Source organism: Belonocnema kinseyi, chromosome 3 (genome assembly GCF_010883055.1).
Source record: "Belonocnema kinseyi isolate 2016_QV_RU_SX_M_011 chromosome 3, B_treatae_v1, whole genome shotgun sequence".
Classification (NCBI taxonomy): Eukaryota; Metazoa; Arthropoda; class Insecta; order Hymenoptera; family Cynipidae; genus Belonocnema; species Belonocnema kinseyi.
In genome coordinates, this window is record NC_046659.1 from 98816517 (window position 1) to 98836479 (window position 19963).

Below are 19963 nucleotides of genomic sequence, written 5' to 3' on the forward strand. Positions count from 1 at the left end.
TATTTATTATTTTATTTTAATTTTAATTTAAAAATTCGAATCATTTAATTTCAGTGACCGTGTGCATTTCTTTCTTTGTAGTCAAAAAGTTATTCTTTTTCGACCCAGGATGAAAAATATTGAAAATATTCCAATTAAATAATTTTACATGACGTAAATGGTATCCAATCTCTTGCTATATATTTGAAAAAAACTTTAAACCCAAGGATGTTTGGTTTATTAAGGATTATTCATAATTGTCTTAATATTTTACCATTTTTAAAGTCTAAACATAGAAGATTTTTGTAGTAGCTATTATGTATACAAATTAATTTGAAACTATCGAATTGCAATATTCTAAATATTTGCGATCCTTGGTCAAAATATAACAACTTTTTCGCTACAAAACCTGTAGCAAGTGCCTTTGATTTATATTCTACATTCATATTATTGTACTGTTTCTTCATATTTGAATATTTATTTTATTCTTAATATACTTTTTTATTTTTATCTCATATGACAATAATAAAAATATGTTTGAAGCTGTTTTTCTCAAGATTTATTGAAAAGCGGATCTTATTACATCAGCAGATTATAATTTTGGCAGTGACAAATTACTGGGAAGAGTATCAGTACAAAAAAATTCCGAAGTTATATAGGTTCTCCTTTTGAATATAATTCTAGGTTCATATTGTCAAAGTACGTTCACATAAAAAACTGTAAGGGTTAAAGTCCATGCTAAAAGGATACGTCTCCATGCTAAATTTACAAATTTCTGAGGGCAAGTAATTTCCAAGCGAAGTAGTTTTTTTACGGCCGAGCGTGAGTTTTTGCAAAAACTCGAGACCGTAAAAAGACATCGCTGCCTTGGCATGGATACGAACCCTTTCAACATTGACTTGAATCCTCACTGGTTTTTGATGGCGGGAAACGTTGGTAATAGAATTATTATTTCTACCTCTTCAAATATTACTCTTAAGGCCATGTCATACTCACTGGATGCATAAATTACTGACATTTTTTTGGGTACAGTAATGCTTATATTATACAAATCTAACTGTCTGTCGTTACGTACAATTCCGTAATGCTAGCCCTAGCGCTATACTCTGCTTAGTTTTTTAAATACTATTTAGTGCAAATATATGTTGATTTTAAGAAAAAATTAAGTGACGCGCATTTTTCCGAATGAAGAAAAAAATTTTCCATGATCCCTTATAAAAAAGAAGTATTTGTGGGTATTAGATCTAATACTTACCAATACTTATTCTTAAATACTGATGTTATTTCCGAAGTGAAATTTTCTAGAAAATTTTCTTCTTACGTTTCAAAATTTGATGCAAAATTTAAGGAAGATTTTCTGCAAAATAATTTTGAATTATAGTACCTCAAAATACAGTAATTCGAAAATTTCATTTGTTTAAAATGTAAGATTTTAATTGCCAATGATTTTGTTCTTGATTGTATGAATGAATTTAATTCTTTTAATCTGATACTTCTATCTTTAACTTTTTTTCATTATGCTAAGGTTTTTAAAATACATCCTTATTGTAATGTTATAATTTATGAACATTAAAAAATGTATTAATTAATATTAGTCTTATGGAGTCGACTCAAATAATAATTTTTGAAGACATTTTTTTGATAATTATAAATTTAAAAAAATACAATAACTATAGTTATTTTAGAACGTATTCTTGACACCTTCAAATAAGTTTTAACAGAAATGACTGAATAAAAGTATCAGATTGAAAGAATCAAATTAAAAGGTTGCCCAACAAGCCCTTCATGGTAAAAGCACCTTTCTGAGAACTAAACGCCTCACAACACAGTTCTCATCGGTTTTGGTTTTTTTTTTTAGAAATGAATGCAAATCCTTCTAGTACAAAGAGTAATGGCGGATATTTTACTCCGACTAAACCAAAATTGCTTTATTCCACAACAAAATTTAAACCTTGTAAAGTTAAAATTGCCAGTGATGCCATTTCTTTTAAGACTTTCAAATTTATTTAAATTGGTCATGAATCAATATAATAGCTAAAGAAAAAGAATTTTCAGTGTTCTAGAGAAGGAAATTTCTTTCGCATAATGTTATAAACAGAATAAGGAATAAAAGTCATGTTTTCAATCAATTACTTGTGTATGCTTTTATATGGAATTTCCTGCCAAAGACTCCTTTTTGTAAAATTTTTCAATTCACAAAAAATCGTTGATTACATAAACAATTATTAGAAAATAATGCATCTGTTTTTTCCTTCATTTATTCAATTTATTACCCAAAAAAGGGATAATCCTGGTGACTGGGTATGCATAAGTGATTATTTTATACATTTGTAATACTTCACTTTATTTAAGATCTAATTTCGTAGTGACAAATTTTACAGTCTATTTATATTAAGCTACGTAATTTTTACATAATATTTCTTACCCTTTCTTGCGAATTCATGTAAAATTTTGCTTTCTCTAATTTGCTCTGGTAGATTGTGACATGTGTCTATACTATTGCATATAGCTGTGTTCTGCCCTAGATTATTTATGTAATACGTTTTTCGCAGGTCATTTGTAAATACTTTTCTATAGTTAAGTTTTTTATAATGATTGCTGCCATATACAAGTACAGTATCATTCCCAAGCATGAACATTTTTCTGTTCAATCCTAGTAAAAAACGTCTTTTCACATACATGAAATATATATAAGAGTGGCCCCAGTACAGATCCTTGCGGAACTCTTACTTTTACTTGGACTTCTTTACCTTTTTCACCATTCGCATAAACATACTGTTTCCTGTTTGCAAGGTACAACCATAGCAAATGTAAAGCTTTATCTTTAATAACCATTTAGACAGATTTTTAATTAGGATATCCTGGCTAACTGTGTCAAAAGCTTTTTTTAATTCTAGAAAAACTGCTGTAACTATTTCCTTTTTATCAACTTTCTTTAAAGTGTATTCTGTAAAATCTGTACATTTAAATTTCATTGCTTTTTCATATATTTTGAGAAAACACGTAATAGTTATATCGGTCTGTAATTACTTGCCTCAGTCTTTTGCCCTTCCTTGTGTATGCGAACAATTCTACTGTTTTTAATATATTCAGAAAATCTCCCAGTTCAAAATCTTCATTCATAATTTGTAGAAAATTACTTTTTATTATTGGATATAATATCATAAATTTGCGTGTAGTAATATTGTCATCTCCAGCTGCAGTATTTTTTAAGCTATCAATAGTTTGATCTAACTCAATACTATTTATGGAAGTAAAATCTGTCATGAGTGTATCACGTGCTACTTCTGGTCGTGCTAAAGTACTTTCACTGATTTTTTTCTGCAAGTCTAACCCAATATTTTGAAAATACCTATTCAATTAATTGGAGAACTCAAACGAATTATTTATTTCTGTATATTTATATCCCTCAATCGATTCATTAGTTTAATTTTTTATTAGTTTTCTTATTTCCTCAGTAGCTTCATTTTTAATTTTTTTAAATTGGTTTTTAAGTATTACATTTTGTGTGTTTTATTGTTTTGCTTAACATACAATCGATCCCTTTTATTCGTTAGTCTAATCTCTTATTTGTTTACACTTTTTCCCTTTCACGGATATGAGAGTGTTCACAAAACCATTACAAGTTTTCTTAAAAATAAGCCGTATAGTATCTCACGAACTATTCGCTTTATACAGTCTTAAATTATTATTCTTATTTCCAAACGATTGCAACTTTGCCCTGGGTTTCCATTTCCTCTTAACATTATCAATTTCAAATTTTTATTCTAGTCCGAAACACTACTTCGTAACTCTCCTTCTTTCGGAGACATTTTTTTGGCTTTTTTCTATCCTGTGCAACCAGCTCCCTCTCTCTCTCTCTCTCTCTTAGATATTCTAGCTTCTCAATCCATTTCTCCCACTGACCATTTTCATTCAAAATCCATTTAATTCTCTCTTCTGTACTCCCCCCCCCCTCGTCCCGATACACCTCTCTTACCCGTGCAACCATGTTTCCTGCTCATACCAACATACTTTTCAAAAATTCTCTTCTTCATTCATTCAATATCTACATGCTCTCACGCCCTTTGCCATTCTGAATCTCACTATTCTAGTCCATTTTCTCTCATTTTTAATCTTTTTTCAGCTACTCTGGTTCCCCCTGCCTCTTAACCATTCTATGCCAGCTGTTGTGCCTTGAATCTGCAATTTTTTCTCATCTTTTTTCGCCTTGCCATATCTTAATATCTTCCTTTATTTCCTTCCACTTTGTACCCATCTCTTGTACATCACATTTACGCCTCACTTCATCTCTCCTCCTTCCATTTAGAACATCCAATGTTACCCCTCCTCTCTTTATCCATGACCTTGGTGGCACACGCCTGTGAAATTTTGTTTCCCACTCCCCTTCTTAGTGTCTCATCGAAGTTCCATGTTCTTTTCACTTGCCTCACGAACGTTTTTTCTTGTCCTATTTCTTCCCTCAGCATATAACCTGGGCAGCTCCACTCCCATAACCTATCTCAAAAATCTCTCATGCAAACTTTTAACTCTCTTGTGTTCTTTCCATCCACAAATTTTCACATCACATGCAGCTCGCTTCCTCTCGTTTCGAACCATAATCCTAGGTAGCAAAACTCATCCACCAACTCCACCACATCGCCATTATACCTCCATTCGTACCCTGACCTACCCCTTTTATTTCTGAAACACATCATCTTGGACTTGTTTACAATTATTGTTAAACCCTCTTCTCTCACATATGCTTCGAACAGTCTCATCAACAGATTATGCAGGAAATGAAATATTTTTAATTGAAACTTTTTTCTCATATTGGTTTCTTTCTCTTTTGTAAGTTTAATTAATTCTATTAGGTCTTCTATACCATTAATATTTTTATTTTCACATTCTTGTTCTAACGTAGCTTCTACTTTTTTCATATCAACCTTTTTAATATAAAGTACCTCTTTTCTATTGTTTTTAACTTTCAGGATATGAAATTCTATATTCCAGATTCTATGATTAAAGAGCACAGTGTCTTCCTCATTTATTTTTAATTGCAAACCGCTAGTTATAACGTGGTCAATAATAGTTTCAGTATTTTTTTGTAACTCTAGTAGACTCTGTCTTACTTACAGTATTTGCTATGCTATAATAATTCATGTTTATCACATTATTATAGTCTCTAACTACATCCGTTTTCCTCAACAGAATCTAGAAGCTCATTAAGAATTAAAAATAAATTTGTTTAAAAAGTTGAACATTCTTTAATAAAAAAAGGTTAATTGTCGCTTAAATTATTATTATCTTCTATCAATTTGAAAAATATGGCAGCAAGAAGTCTTTGGTAAAATATTTCAAATTGATACCGCAAAAAACTAAGCCCATTTATTAAAACTTGATTAAAATGTGAATTTGTTTTTTAAAATTGTTATGTTAATTAACTGTATTTCTAATAATAAAAAAAGCAGTTATTATTAACTAATTGTGAGCCCAAATAGTATCTGTTTTATTGCATACAAAAGCTATGGATTTATAACAGATAATTATTAGGAGTCACGAAAAAATGACTAAATCACTATATGCTTATAACACTATAAATAATTTTTTATTACTCTTACCCCTTGAACATTATTTTTAGTTAATGATTACGTTGGCGTATGACCTGTTTTTTTAAATTTAAAGGTCTTAAAAGAAAGAGTATCACTAAATGTCAAGGAAGAAAAGTTTAAACTAGATTGTAAATAAAAAATTTTATTTAGTCGAAATAAAGTATCTGCAGTTACTCTTCATAATACATGCAATCATTTATAAACAATTACATCGAAATCTGTTAATAATTTTACTGTCAGATCATCAATTATGTTTAAAATTATTTTCAGATTTTGAAATACATGTTTAGTATAATTTTATAATTAATGATAATTAAAATGAATGTCTGAAAATGATTGTCCAATTCAGCATTATAAGAATAATCATGTGGCTATTTATTAATTGGATATTTTTTTATTCATTCTAAATTATAGAACTTTAACAAATATGTATTTTCAAACCATTAAAATAATTTTAAACAACAGTATATTGTGCACCATGGAAGCGAAGTAAATTTTTTATGGGCGAGCCTGAGATTGTAGAAATGCGAGACCGTAAAAAGACTTCGCTGTCTCGGTACGCACGATATTTTATGTAATAAAAATATGCTTTCCGAGTTATCTCATGGAATTACGCCTCAGGTTTGAGATGAGCTTAAGGAGAAAAGTACAGTTCAGAACAGTGCGTGTGGGTGAAAGTATCGAATGCGCATGCGCGCGCAATTGCCGCGGATAATAAGGCGCATTTTATTGGCCTAGGCCGGCCAAGTACAGGTATCATACTCGTGATACAGAAAAAAGTTTGATTATAAGTATTCTTTTATGTAACTTTCAACAATTTCAACTTGGTATCTCATTTCCAGTGGACGTGATGAGTTACAAACAAAATCCCGGTACGGTAAGATTCGATACGAATGACATGGCCTTGAAACTAAAAAAAAATGTGATTTACGACTTGAAAACATTTGATTGACAGCTGTGACGAATGTGTTTTATCGAGAGGCGAGGATTCACTGCGACATTCCAGGAGTCGAATAAACGCCTATCGTGCATTGGCATCACCATCGTTAATCGCCTTGTCCTCTAAGGACCCCATCTTAACGGCCTTTGAACTCTCCTGGGAGCTTCGTCGTCTTTCCTTCCTTGAGCACGAATTCAAGTGCGAATACCAGGTGACGCTCTAAATCAAACTTAATTACCGTATTTTCTTTCAAGAAATTGTAGTTTATAAGGTCCTTTATGTACTCTCCTTCCATATACTAATTTTACAACATAAATAAAATAGAAGAGGTGGATTCAATAGCAGACTCACACAAATCAGACTGTTCCATCATCAAAATTTTTTTTTAATGGGTACTTTTTTTTAGTACAGAAAATATAGAGTGCTGCAGATTTTACTTCTAATAAATTTTCTTTGAAAGTAACAGAACTTTTTTCTATTTTGAACATTTGTTAAGTTTCGGAAAGAATATTTGTACGAGTTCATTAAAGGTTTCATTAAATATGCCTTCAAAGGTTCATTAAATTTCATCAAGTCGGTTTCAATCTAATTAACTGGAACTCTTTTGTCATTGTGAAAAACACAGTAGAATCCAAATTTTATAATTCCAATGGAAAAAAAACTGATTCCCAAAAAATGCCCTTCATGATTTTCTTTCTACTTCTTTATTCTATATGTGTATTTCAAAATGTCCTTTTAGTTGAAAAATAACCAAAAATATGGGCTGTACATAACTTAGAAAAATAGTGATTTATCTGTAAATTTACGCTTGCGCCCCATGCATTATTTTTCTGGCGTCGATAAGAATAAAAATAAAAAATACCAGCAAATTTGTTCAACGCCAGAAATTACAGAAAATTTTTGTAGAATTTTGGAAGTTTCTAGTAATTTTATAAATTTCTGAAAATTTCTAAAAAAAAAAGTAACTTCAATTCATGTTATTTTATGTTAACTTATCGGTAATATATGATTGGTAATTGATGGTATCTCATAACTTCGTGTAAATCACTTTATTATTCGCAATCACTCTTTAATTAAACATCAACGGTATAGTAAGTTTACTACTTCCTGAAATTTCAGTATAAAGTCTTTATAGAGCAGCTATAAATATTAGACGTAAAAAGTGCTACATACTTTACAGAACAAACAAGTTGTCTGAAAGTGACTTTTTCATGCCGAAGCAAAAAAAATTTGATGGAAAGAAAGCACAATTTTCAAACATTGCTTAAAATATAATTTTTGTCATTTGTTACGAATAAAACAAAAAAGGAAAGGGAAAAGGAAAACTGGAAAAGGGCATTTTCGATTTCTGAAAAAGCATTTCCTATGGATAAAACCAGAACTACTGGTCAAAAATGGCTGGTTATCGAATTTCTTTTTTTTATCTCCTAAAAATGTGTTTCAAAATCAATCCAATCTCATCAGTCTTTCGAAAGTTATCGTACCTACATACAACAGACTACAGACAGACAGACACTTTTATGAAATTTCTTTTTTTCTGACTCAGGGCATCTCAAAAAAGGTTTGAAAAAATTGAAATAGGTTCATGTTAAAATTAGTAAACAACCTGAAAACTTCAAGTCCAAAAAAAACTATTCGAAATAAAAAATTTCTCAATTTTTAAAATGACTATCATTCTCGATTTTCTTCATTTGAAATTTTGCAACAGTCTTTAATGTTACCGGGTTTGAGAATGATCTATAATAGATAATTATGAAAATAAAACTGCCAAAATTATGAAATAACCGACACTGTAAAATTAGCAACCAAGAAAAATTCCTGAACATGAAGAATTAAAAAATTGGTTTAATAGTTAAAAATTAAATTTTTTTTAAGTTCATAAAATTAGATTATTTTTTATTTATTACTTTATTTTAGATATTTTATAATGTTGGCAATGGAATAACTCGAATCGCTGCAATTTGAATATTTATGCAGTCCTAATTGTCGGGGCCCTTTCGAATTCTGGAATTTTATTTTTTGAGATTTGAATCTGACTTTCTTTTCAGCTTGAATTGAAGAACTTTTTCAAGAAATTTTATTTTGTCGATTTTGTTCCAAATCAATAATAGCGATTTAATGTAGAGGTTTAATTTATTATTAATGAAGAAATTTAATTATCATATTTAAAAGTTATCTTACTCGACGCTCCATTATAAAATAACTGTTTCTGTTCATTTTTCTTTAATTTAAATGTCATATGAATAACCTGGTAGAATTAAAAAATATTTTTTATCAGTACATTCTAAAATCATGTATTCGTCCCTTAATTGATAATAATATTTAAACTCTATGATATCAATCATTAAAATTGATATAATACATTAAAGATGTCATTTTTCATATGAAGATTGTTTCAACTTATTTCTATTACCTAAAGAAAAAAAGAATTAATGAAATAGTATGTATCTTTATTTGTTTTCAGTTTTAAACCCATATCCGTGCGCAGATATATAACTTAAAAAATATTTCCGTTGTTATAAAATATTGTTTCTATTAGCAAATAACTTTTTAAAAAAAACGTCTATACAATTTTTACATGTAATGACTATGCATTACAAAATACATTGAGGATAAAATAAACTACTTTCTTAACTATGATAGCCTGCCTCTATGCGCACAGATCTAGCATATTCTAGTAGCTGCATATTATAACATAACCTCATGCCGTTCGTGTTAGCTTGAAAAATTGTTTTTGGTTTTTTTGTTAGTTTTCAAGTGAGTTTTTGTAAGAATAGAGAATACTGTCCTTGTTCTCTTGAAGGCTTTCCGGATTCAGAGTTATTTTTGGGGCAGAATTAGGGGATCGATACTAATTGTTTTAATCTTAGGAATAAGACAATGGGTCTTTTCCTATTTCAGTGATTACAGCGTACCTTGGAGCGCCTGTTAGCAGCCCTAGTACTTTTTTTTATTAAACTTGAATTGGGCCTTCTTTAGTAGGGGACATTTTTGCAAACTAATGATAAATAATTGATAAATAATTATGAATAATTCGAAGGTGTATAGTGATGTACTAAGTGCCATACCACATACAACCAATCGGATTTAAAGGTTGATCAAATGGAAAAGATACAACTTCGATACTGTTTCTTGTGTATTTAAAATCAATTTCGTTTCTTGGACATCCCTTTTTGACAGTAAAAATGTTCGTTTTTGCTTCATTTACAACAAGAATGTTTTAAGTACAATAGGCACATAAAAATCGGAGTTTTCTAGCTCGATTGGAAAGTCTGCCAGAATCACTAAGTCTTCTGAATATGCGAGTAGTAACACTTCACTTAGTTGATGGAAACCCCTTAAATTTCCTTCTTTGTCATTGCTTCATGGCTTGGGCCATTATTTCTAATGGTTAATAGAAGAGAAGGCAGTATTAAAACCAACACAAATAACAAACAGCATAACAATAGCTAGAAATAATAGCAAACAAAACTCTTGTTCGTCTCAAGTGAATCTGTATGATTGCATGTAAAGTAAAAGTTTCATCAATGCATCCCTTTTGCTCTCTAAAATCTACACATTTCTTTAAACGTTTAGTTAAAATTTCCGTGAATATATTGAAACTAAAATGATTTCTTGAAAACAAGATCCTACTCTTTCTTAACTGCATTGAGAATCGAACCACAAAACTTCTGATTTCCGGTCAGGTGCTTTTCCAATTAATCTATTAGAGGGATCAGAATAAGAACTCTTAATTCCAGGTAATAATGCTAATTTTCAGCTAGGTGTTAATAGTACAAGTAATTATTTTAAAGGAGTCTAATTGCATAATTGGAAAAGCACCTGACCGGAAATCAGAAGTTTTGTGGTTCGATTCCCAATGGAGTGAAGAAAGAGTAGGATCTTTTTTCAAGAAATAATTTTAATTTAAAATATTATTTTCCATCTAGTCTGATTAGACGTCAAGCATTTTCTGTTATTGAAGATTCTTAACTTGATCGATATTGTGTAGATTTTCAGCCTTTATGGTTTGGAGAGTTGTCTACGGTTGGTAAAGTACCATCTCTGATGATATAACAGATTTCTTTAAAGAGAATATCTTGACAACAAACTCCATGACCCTTCTTATTCGGATTCTCAATTCGGATTGAAGAAATTTGTAAAATATTAACACTAGTTCTGCGGCAATATTTTGAAAAATTCATGAAAAGAAGTCAGCGCCTAAGGCAATTAATAGCGAATAGGCAGGATTTAAATTCATTGACTAAATCACCGGAGTTTTTTGCATTTTCTTAGGAAACTAAGGTGTCTAAAATTAAAGATACATACTGTTTCTGTTTTTTGTTGTTATCGTTTAATTGTATCTCCATTTTAATATGTCAAAATTTAAGTTATCAACATGATGCATAATGAATCATCATTTCCTACGACAAACTCTAAGTTCCTTTTTAGATGGTCACGCTCCTTTTCTAACCAAGGTTTTGAATAGTATTCGTGCTTCATTTTTTACTTATCTGAGGCCTCTTCAATGGTAGAGGTTAAATTATTATTTGATGAAGTGACTCTACTTTCATTAGGCAACTCAACTTCAATGAAATAGTGGATAAGGCTTTGAAATCTATTGACATTTTCATGTTTCTATTATGGAGAAAGATGAAATTCTCATGATAATAAATGATAATAAATGATGATAATAAATGATAATAAATTCCAAAACAATCGATCTATGATCAAAATTTGTCACAATATAAAAAATACTAAAATTCAACGCTAGATATATGAAGAAAAGTTTAAAAAACGTAAATAAATGACTTAATTTACCAAGAACTTCTAGCAATGTAAATTAATCCAGATAGTCTTTTTCAATTCTGCCGTACAAAACTGTGTAGCTGCAATATTTTAAGAGGTCGATTTATTCGACTAAATCCCCACAGTTTTTGTTATAAACTTTATCTAGCTTTTATAGGGTAAATATAAACTAGACCAAGGGGAATGCCGCTCAGTAACCTTGAAATTTGACCAAGAGAATTTCGTTAATGTGGATATTCCTGTTAAAAATCATTTTTAATCTTTCTTTAGCTCCACCACTCTTGGAGTCTCTACGCTAATACCAGTTTACGATAAGCTATTTAAAAATCGTCCAGCAACCGTGGGAGCAGTCTAGGTGAAGACAAAAGCCAGTTCTCACAAATGCATAAAATATTGAATCTAAAATTTTCTTGGAAATATGTACCATCAACCTTTTTGAAACCTTGCGAATTCCAAGAGTCGGTTTTAGAAAAGTTATTTATACTGTTTCTAGAAGAATGTATTTGCTGTTCCTGAAGACAAAATAGGGTTGCAGGCTGCTGTGCTTGTTTCTCTCTTATTGACTTATACTTTAGTTTGGGAAGTTCTGCGTTTACTGTATTCAGTTCCAGGTGTCAAATATTCTGTGATAGTGATAGGTATGGTTTCCTTGTTTCCTTGATCTTTATTGTTGAGCAATGGACGTCCTTTGAACTTTATTGACTGAAACTGTTCACTTATTTGCTTATGCAGCTTTTGATGTTTCGGTGTCTTTTCAATAGTGGTTTATCTTTGTTGAAGCCATGTATTCTGTATTATCATGTATTCTGTATTATTATTGGAAGGTTCACAATCCGGTTTTGAATAAAGCTCGTCCAGATTCTAAAAATTATTGTTTATTGTTGACAGAAAAAATTTTCATCTCGGGGACGTAAATCAGACTTATCTTTAAGCTTTCTTAATCTGTAAATTACTTCTATGTTATGATCCGGAGTTTGTAAGTTTAGCTGCTTGAAAATAGAAAGAGTCGACATCTACAAATCTTTATTAGTCTCGGATGTATTCTTAAGTTTGAAAATAAGTATATTTTTTGTACTTGACGGTAATTGAATTGTTAACACTTCTTTTTCCAGCTGCATTAATTATTCCTGAACGCTTTCATCTTCTGTCTTTAGTACTTCCTGGTCTTACCTAGTTTCTTCTGTGTCACTTTTAAAGCTAGTGTAGGATTCTTCTAATGATTTTATTTTAGATTTGGTCTCTGTTGTCCCCGAGCTACTTTTAAGCAACAGTTTTTCATCAGAGCAATTCTCGCCGGGTGCTGAAATTTTGAATCGTAAAGTTTACAAGTGTCAATAGCAAACAAACTGGTTCCAGCTACGCCAACGAATTTTGTCACTCATTAACTTGCAGAACTTGCTCTCACGACACTAGTAGAAATTTATGGATAATAAATTGCACTGTTTTCAAGTATGCACTACAATAATAAATAAAAGATTCACGTAAAACAGATGAACGTTTCTCACTTCAGAAGTGGAAGCACACATATTTATCACATTTCTCGCTAATAAAGTTTATTGGGTTGCGGAGAAGCTTGAAGCACGTCCGGCCCACTAATCAGGAAGCAGAAAACCGTTACAAGGAGAATGGACGAAGAGCGGATGAAATTTCTGGATGGGGTTCATAGCTTACTGATCACATGAAGGGTTTTATTCACAGGTATTTCATGGAAATATCAATACGACAAAGTCGTCAACTGAAAATTTTTTTGAAAACATGAAAAACAATAATGCAGGAGATGTTGAAATCAAATAGAGTAACTAAAAATCTAGATTGTTCGGGATTTTTCTACATTAAAAAACAGTTTCGCTTAATTGGATTGGAACTAAACTCAGCGATACAGATTTCAATGAACTCGTGCATCTTTTCTTTCCGAAACTTAACAAAATTTCAAATTAGAAAAAAGTTCCATTACTTTCAAACAAAATTTACTTTTCAAAATAGAAAAAATGAAATAAGTCAGAAAAAATTCTTTTAAAGTGAAATCTTTTGGCAATCTATATTTGCTCAACTGGAAAAACAAACAGCCAAAGTGTACAAAAAATTGATTATGCAAATGTCTGATTTGTGTTAATCAGGCATGAAATCCATGAAAAGATTACCAAAAAAATCTGATAAAATTCCATTTGCATATCAGATTTAAAAATCTTCACAATTAACAGTACGATGCAAAATTCAAAGATAGTTTCCTGAGAGACCTACTTGAAGATTCCATAGCAAGTAGGAATATTTTAAAAAACGTTATATACGAAAATTAGAATACAAATTATGGAGAATTGTTGAAATTGAAACTTTTTTATGTCCAAGGATGAATGATGAAACAAGGTGGGAAGTGAAAAAGATACTCCTTTCTTCAATGTTCCAAAACTCTTTCAGTCTAATTGATAAAGTCTGGAAGAATTGTTAAAGAATTGAAAACATGTATATTATGATTTTTTCGAAAATTAGAATAAATTCATCGAATATTCTTAAATAATCAAAAAACATTGTGGAAAAAGGATTCTTCTTGAATACTATTTCTGGAAATTATTACTATCAAATGAGAAGGCAAATATTTCTTCTGGTATTAGAAAAAAAATGTCATACTGTTATATTGCGACCTTCACTGTTTATTTTCTTGGAATACAATCATTTTTTTTTAACAGAATTTTTTATTCTCATTCTGCATCCCATAATGTAAGAAGTAGGTTTTTTATATCAAACTTGATTGATCTGTCCTCAGAAACTTGATATATCGGGAGAACCTTCTGGTTTTATTTAGCTAAAATCTAATTATTTATCGCAGATGCGATGTGGACTTTTGATTCAACTTTAAAAAGCAAATTCCATTTTACAGAATTTTTTTGCTTGATTGAAAAATACCTATTTTGTTGGTTATGTAGTTCCGTACTGCCACCTTTCCACTATTTTAATAAATTTCAATGTAACTCCGTTTTTGGTTTTAAATAATACTTAATTGTCAACAAATTTAATGATCAAGAAATCGAAAAGGTTTTAATTGGTACGCTGGTTTGAGTGAAAATCAAGTTTTGAACTAATATCATAAATAGATAGTTCATTGGTCTTAACTGCTTTTCATAACAAGATGACTTTTTGAGAGTTATAAAATGGGTGTTTAAACTGTCGTTAATAATCTTAGAGAGAATTTCAGTAGTTTTAGGTCCTCCTAAATTTAAGATGTGCAGCTTTGAGTTAGTTGATGGCTTCTTCGTTTTCATTCCTGCCTCCACAATTTTCTCCCTACTTCTGCATTTAATTTCTAAAAGTTTATGGACTCTGCAAAAAGCTAGAAACTTATGATTCATTTGACGATAAATCGTCTGACTTCTGGATGAATGCAAACACTTGCTATCAAGTTGTATCAAATCTTTCATTTTTGTTCTCCGTGCATTCCTTATCTCCTATTTCCTCAGCCTTCTGTTGAAATTCCAGAATTAAATAATACAAGGAAATTAATAAGAGCCTATCATTTTAATCTTTTTTATCATAAGAGAACGGAGAGCCGATTTATAAAGTCAGTCCCACCAAACTGCGGTTAATGGAGAGAACGACTCACACACCCCCCCCCCAGCAAGCAAAATATTTCAATTTTTATTGGTATCCTCAAAATTGCGAAATTACCGAAAGCTTTGTGTCTAAAACTTCATTATTTCACCACGAACTTTAAAATTAATTGATATAATATACGCCTCTTTGAAAAAGTTTCACAAATATGAATTAAATGTAATTACACAAAAGAATGATTTTTTTGTCATACTCACGCAGAAAAAAAGTTATCTTTAAACAAAAGTCCTCTGATTCTTAAGTGAAAATACGACCCTAAAGGATTTACTGTTGTCCAAGAAAGAATAATTTGCGGCAGTTAACTCAAATTTATGAAAACTGTTGAATATCTTGCTTAAAAAGTATTAAAGTAAATTAGAGTGCAAGTATCACTTGAAATAGGTCTTCCTAAATACTTTGTTTTATTATTCATAAATATTGATCAATTTTATCATTTTAACCGAAGACAAAATAAATCAGTTGACCAAAAAATCACCAAGTTTGAAAAATTTAATGGGCCTGTGGAAATGCTCGTTCCTTTTTGGGAAAAAGAAAATCCCTAAAAATACTTTTATCCAATTGGATGATGTCCTGCACTCCCTCATCGAGGTCAAAGGTGAAACTCTTAATACCTTAGTTGCTTTAGTTTTAGTCAATTTAGTTTATTAACAAATATTTTAAGAGACATTTCTTACATAATTTAATTTTTCTTTGAACAATGCAGGCTTTTATTGAATTCAAACTTGTAAAAGTTTTTGATACGAATTTCTTATGACCATATAAATTGTTTTAATGTTTATTGGTGAATAATAGAATTTGAAACAAGTTCTTTCTGGGTAAGATTGGATAGAAGTTTCATGATAATCAAAAAAGGGCTTATCGAGGTAGAATAGCAAAAGATTTTTCGATGGAGAGAATTCGACAACAATTTTTGAAATTATGGATGATACGCGTGTGGATATATGATTTCAAAGAGTTATAATACAAACATGATAATAGAAAAGTGCACGATGTTTATATAGATAGAGTTTGATAAAAAGTTCATACAAATGTGCTGATAGTTTTACATTCATTAAATTCGTTTGATTAAATTAGCCAGGATTTTAATTAAGCGTTCAATATTATGCTTTGTGTGGGAAGAAAATCTATCAAATCTGATAATATTCTATACTTTTTCAAAAGGATACGTATTTATATGAGAATCATAACTGATAATAATTTTCATATTTCAAAATAAAACTAAATTCATGAGACAAAAATTTTAATTAGAGGAGGATGAAGCAATTTGCCAAAGGATTATGGGAACTCTTCTATTTAAAAACACTAAGAAGACTTCTTACGACACCTGCATGATTTTAGCCTTTTTTGACGCCTGTGAAAGCGGGACGAAGGTTCTACTTTTTACTCACTAGCGAGTAAAAAGTGGCGTCAGATGTGAATAATGATAATTATACTTCTGTGAGGTCACATTTTACAATAATCCCACAAGCCCATTCATCGTAAAACTGTAAGCAAATTTTGGTTGCAGGCAATCGAATTTCGTTGTAATTTAGAAAAATTTATCATATAAAACTGATAAATATACCGTAAATCACCACGAATTTCCGGAAAATTATCCAAATGTTTGAAATTGAATTTTGGATCATTTATGATAAGTTACCATATTTACATGTGAAATGACCATAAATGGCCCAAAATGCCTATAAATTTTCGCAAATTAATATACATTTGTAACAGGAATTTAGAGTATTTTATCTTAAGTTACCATAAATGACATGTAATGTTACGATAAATTTAATAACCAAAAAATGTCATATATTTCTGGTAACTCATAAAAGTTTGTTTAATTGAATTCGGGTAATTTATGGTACTTTCGTATAAATTACGCTTAAAATTACCGTGAATCACAATTCGCTTATTCAAAATCTAATATGGCCTGAAATCATGATTTTATTTCGAGAACGGTCTGAAATTATAAATTTCTTATAAAAAATATCTTATGCGCCAAGGGCGAGCGGGACTTTTTCTCCCCCTAGGTGCATAGTATACTACTTTGTACTGTATTCCACTGTTTTCCACTGATTAATAATTTATTACTCAGAAATAATTTTACAAAGATATTAAAGTCCGAAGATATGTGATATGATATTTTAACGTTTTGACCTCAATTTAATAGAAATTTTTTTTTTCATGCTTTACAAGATTTTGTTGTTAGAAGAATATAGAAAATTAGAGATGTTCGAATGATCCAGGAGTAATAAAAATAATTGTCTAACGTGATTACTTTTACAAGCTCTTTTTTAGTGGTACTAAATCTAACTTAAACTACAAAATATAATTTTTTTAATTTTCCTGTTTTAAAAGTGCGTTGTATGTGGAGACTTATCAGAGCTGGGCACAAAATACCTCAACTATATTGCTAAAATACACGTATTTCAGCACCATGCACTCAGAAAAATGTTTGTTTGAATGAAGCAACAAAATTTATTTGAATTCATATAATTGAATCAAACACATTTTTGCTTCAATTAAAAAAAAGTTTATTTAATTTTAAGAAATGGAAACTATTTGCCTTATTGATTGAAACAAACAATTTGTCAAGTAAAATTTTTCCGATTTAAATAAAAAATTGACTTTTATTAAACAATGCATTTAATTAAAATCTGTTTAATCGATTGCATCAAAATATGTATTTGATTCAAACAAAAAATACAGTACAAAACATTACTACAAAGTGCCGCTAGGCGTGCTAAAGGGCTGCCGGCGGTTCCTAAGGGACTAACCTAGAATCTAAATTAATTGAGCATGTGATTTATTTGATAGCATTCGTATTTTTCAGCGTTTTATTATTCTAAGGGTTCTCATTTACTATAAAATCATAAATTAATTGAAAAATGGACGCAATATCTCTAGTTTAGGAACTACTTGAAGTTTAGGGTTTTTACCTTGCATATAATTGAAGATTTCGGATGAGAGTAAGTCTTTTTTAATACTAACCTCCTTTCTTTATAAAAATGATTTATGAAATCAATCATGTTCTTTTCTATTATAATTATCACTGTATACTTAAAAGCAGGGACACTTATATATACATTCTATTAAAATGTCTAACTCTGATTCATTTCTCATTATTCTAATTTATGATTGTTTAATACAGAAATGAGAAGCGCAGAGTTAAAAATTAACCAAAAATAAGCATTCTGATTTAATACGTGTTTCTCCTTTCACATATACAATAATATTAAGGATTAACAATAAACATATTATCAAGCTTATACATTATTTTTATAAAAAATGCTTAATTTTGAGGTTAAGTGTAAAAAAAAAGATTTACTTCACTTGAACAAAGTCTTTAATTAGTTTAAAATATATATTCAATGTAAACAACAACTTTACTTATTTTACACAAGAAATTTATTTAAATAAACCAAACAAACAAGGACAATCAAAAAATTTATTTGAATCGAACAAACATTTTTTTGACCCCATATTAAAGAAACAATTTGTTTGATTCAAACAAACCTTTTTCTCAGTGTGTAGTTGAAATACATCACGGGGAAAATACAATTCAGTTGATGTAGTACAAATATAACTACAAAATACATACCAGTATTTTGAAATATGATTTGAAGAACATGTTACAATTGTATTATGTACAATGAAAAAAATATTTAGGTAGATTACCTAGAATTCTTGCTATCCCAACTCGAAAGTATCGCTGGATTGCGTCTTCCTAAATAGTTAGCTGTATTGAACAGATTCTCTTGCAGGCAAAATATAGGTGCAGTATCTAGAAAATTTAGCTGTCATTTCTATATTTCTATTGCTAAACAAGTATAGGTGTCACACCGAACCAGGTTCAGCTGGACATTCTAGCTAAAAATATAGCTAAACCTGACAGCCTATTTAGCTGAGTTTTCTGGCTGAAGTGCCTGTAATTTTTTCTAGCTAATAGGCCGATATATTTTTGGGTATAATGACAAAAGAAATATATCAACCATGTATATAAATACTGAAAAAAATCTTAAATTTAAAACAATAAGTTATAATCAATAAATATCAATATGTACAATAGGGCGAATCGAGAAAAAGTTGTAAACAAACATTTTTTGAGGTTATACGCGCACTGATAAAAGAATACTCACTTTCCTTTGAAGGCTTTAATATAATTCTGGAGGCTACAGCTAATCAAAACATCTCTTATTTCCATATTTGGTTCCATCATTGTTGTTGCATTGCTGTATATATTATTCATTTTTTAACTCTCACAAGCTACACGACACGAGGGAGCTTCTTGTATTTACGGAAAATTCGGGCGTAGTGTTGTGCAAATTAATGCAAGGCGGTAATTATTTAAAATGCATTTCAAGTCATAAGCATAAAACTCATGCTACAATTACTTTAGGTTAGAATTTTTAGCTGTACGAGCAAACTAATTATAGGAAATATACTGTTTGATCATGACTGATAGAATGTTTAGCAAATGCTGATAGAATTATCTCCCACATTTTCTGTCTGCAGGAGACAGACGGTTTATATGCCTTCGCTATCTAGTTTGCAGTTCTACCTAAACTTTATTGCAAATCCAGATATATCTCCCCAGCATTATATTTCTAGCTACAACAGCTATACCATTTTTTTCAATGTAGTTGAGGCATTTTGTGTATTTTATTTTAAAAACTCTCTAATATCAGCATATAAAAATTAGATTAAAAATCCCTAGACTGCATAATAAGCATAGGAATTAAATGATCAAAGAGTGGGAGTGCAGAAGAGGGACAAGAAAAGGAGAGAGTAGTGAGAAAGAGAGAGAAGAACCATTATTTGGCACACCAGCATGCGCAGTGGAGTCCTCTAGTATACATTATTGCGCAGTAGAGTCATCTAGTATATATGATTGCGCAGTTAAGTCCTCCGCAGTCTATCGGGTTGCACAGTAGAGATTAATAAAGCGTAGATCTGCGCAGTAAGTTCTGAAGAATGTGGGGATGATCGGCAGACACTTGTGGTACACGCGTGTGCACAGTAAAGGCCTACTTCATGTAGGGGTGCGCAGTAGATATACACTGCAGTCAAGGTTGCC

At 30.4% G+C, this 19963-nt stretch overlaps 1 protein-coding gene across 1 annotated transcript in view; it reads left to right on the plus strand.

Annotated features, from left to right (window-relative positions):
• Positions 1 to 19963, plus strand: part of LOC117169075 (transient receptor potential-gamma protein) — a 145816-nt gene that overhangs the window by 81282 nt on the left and 44571 nt on the right. Inside the window, exon 5 of the mRNA XM_033355190.1 lies at positions 6526 to 6721. Within this exon, the coding sequence (XP_033211081.1) occupies positions 6526 to 6721 (196 nt within the window). The remainder of the gene's footprint in view (positions 1 to 6525; positions 6722 to 19963) is intronic.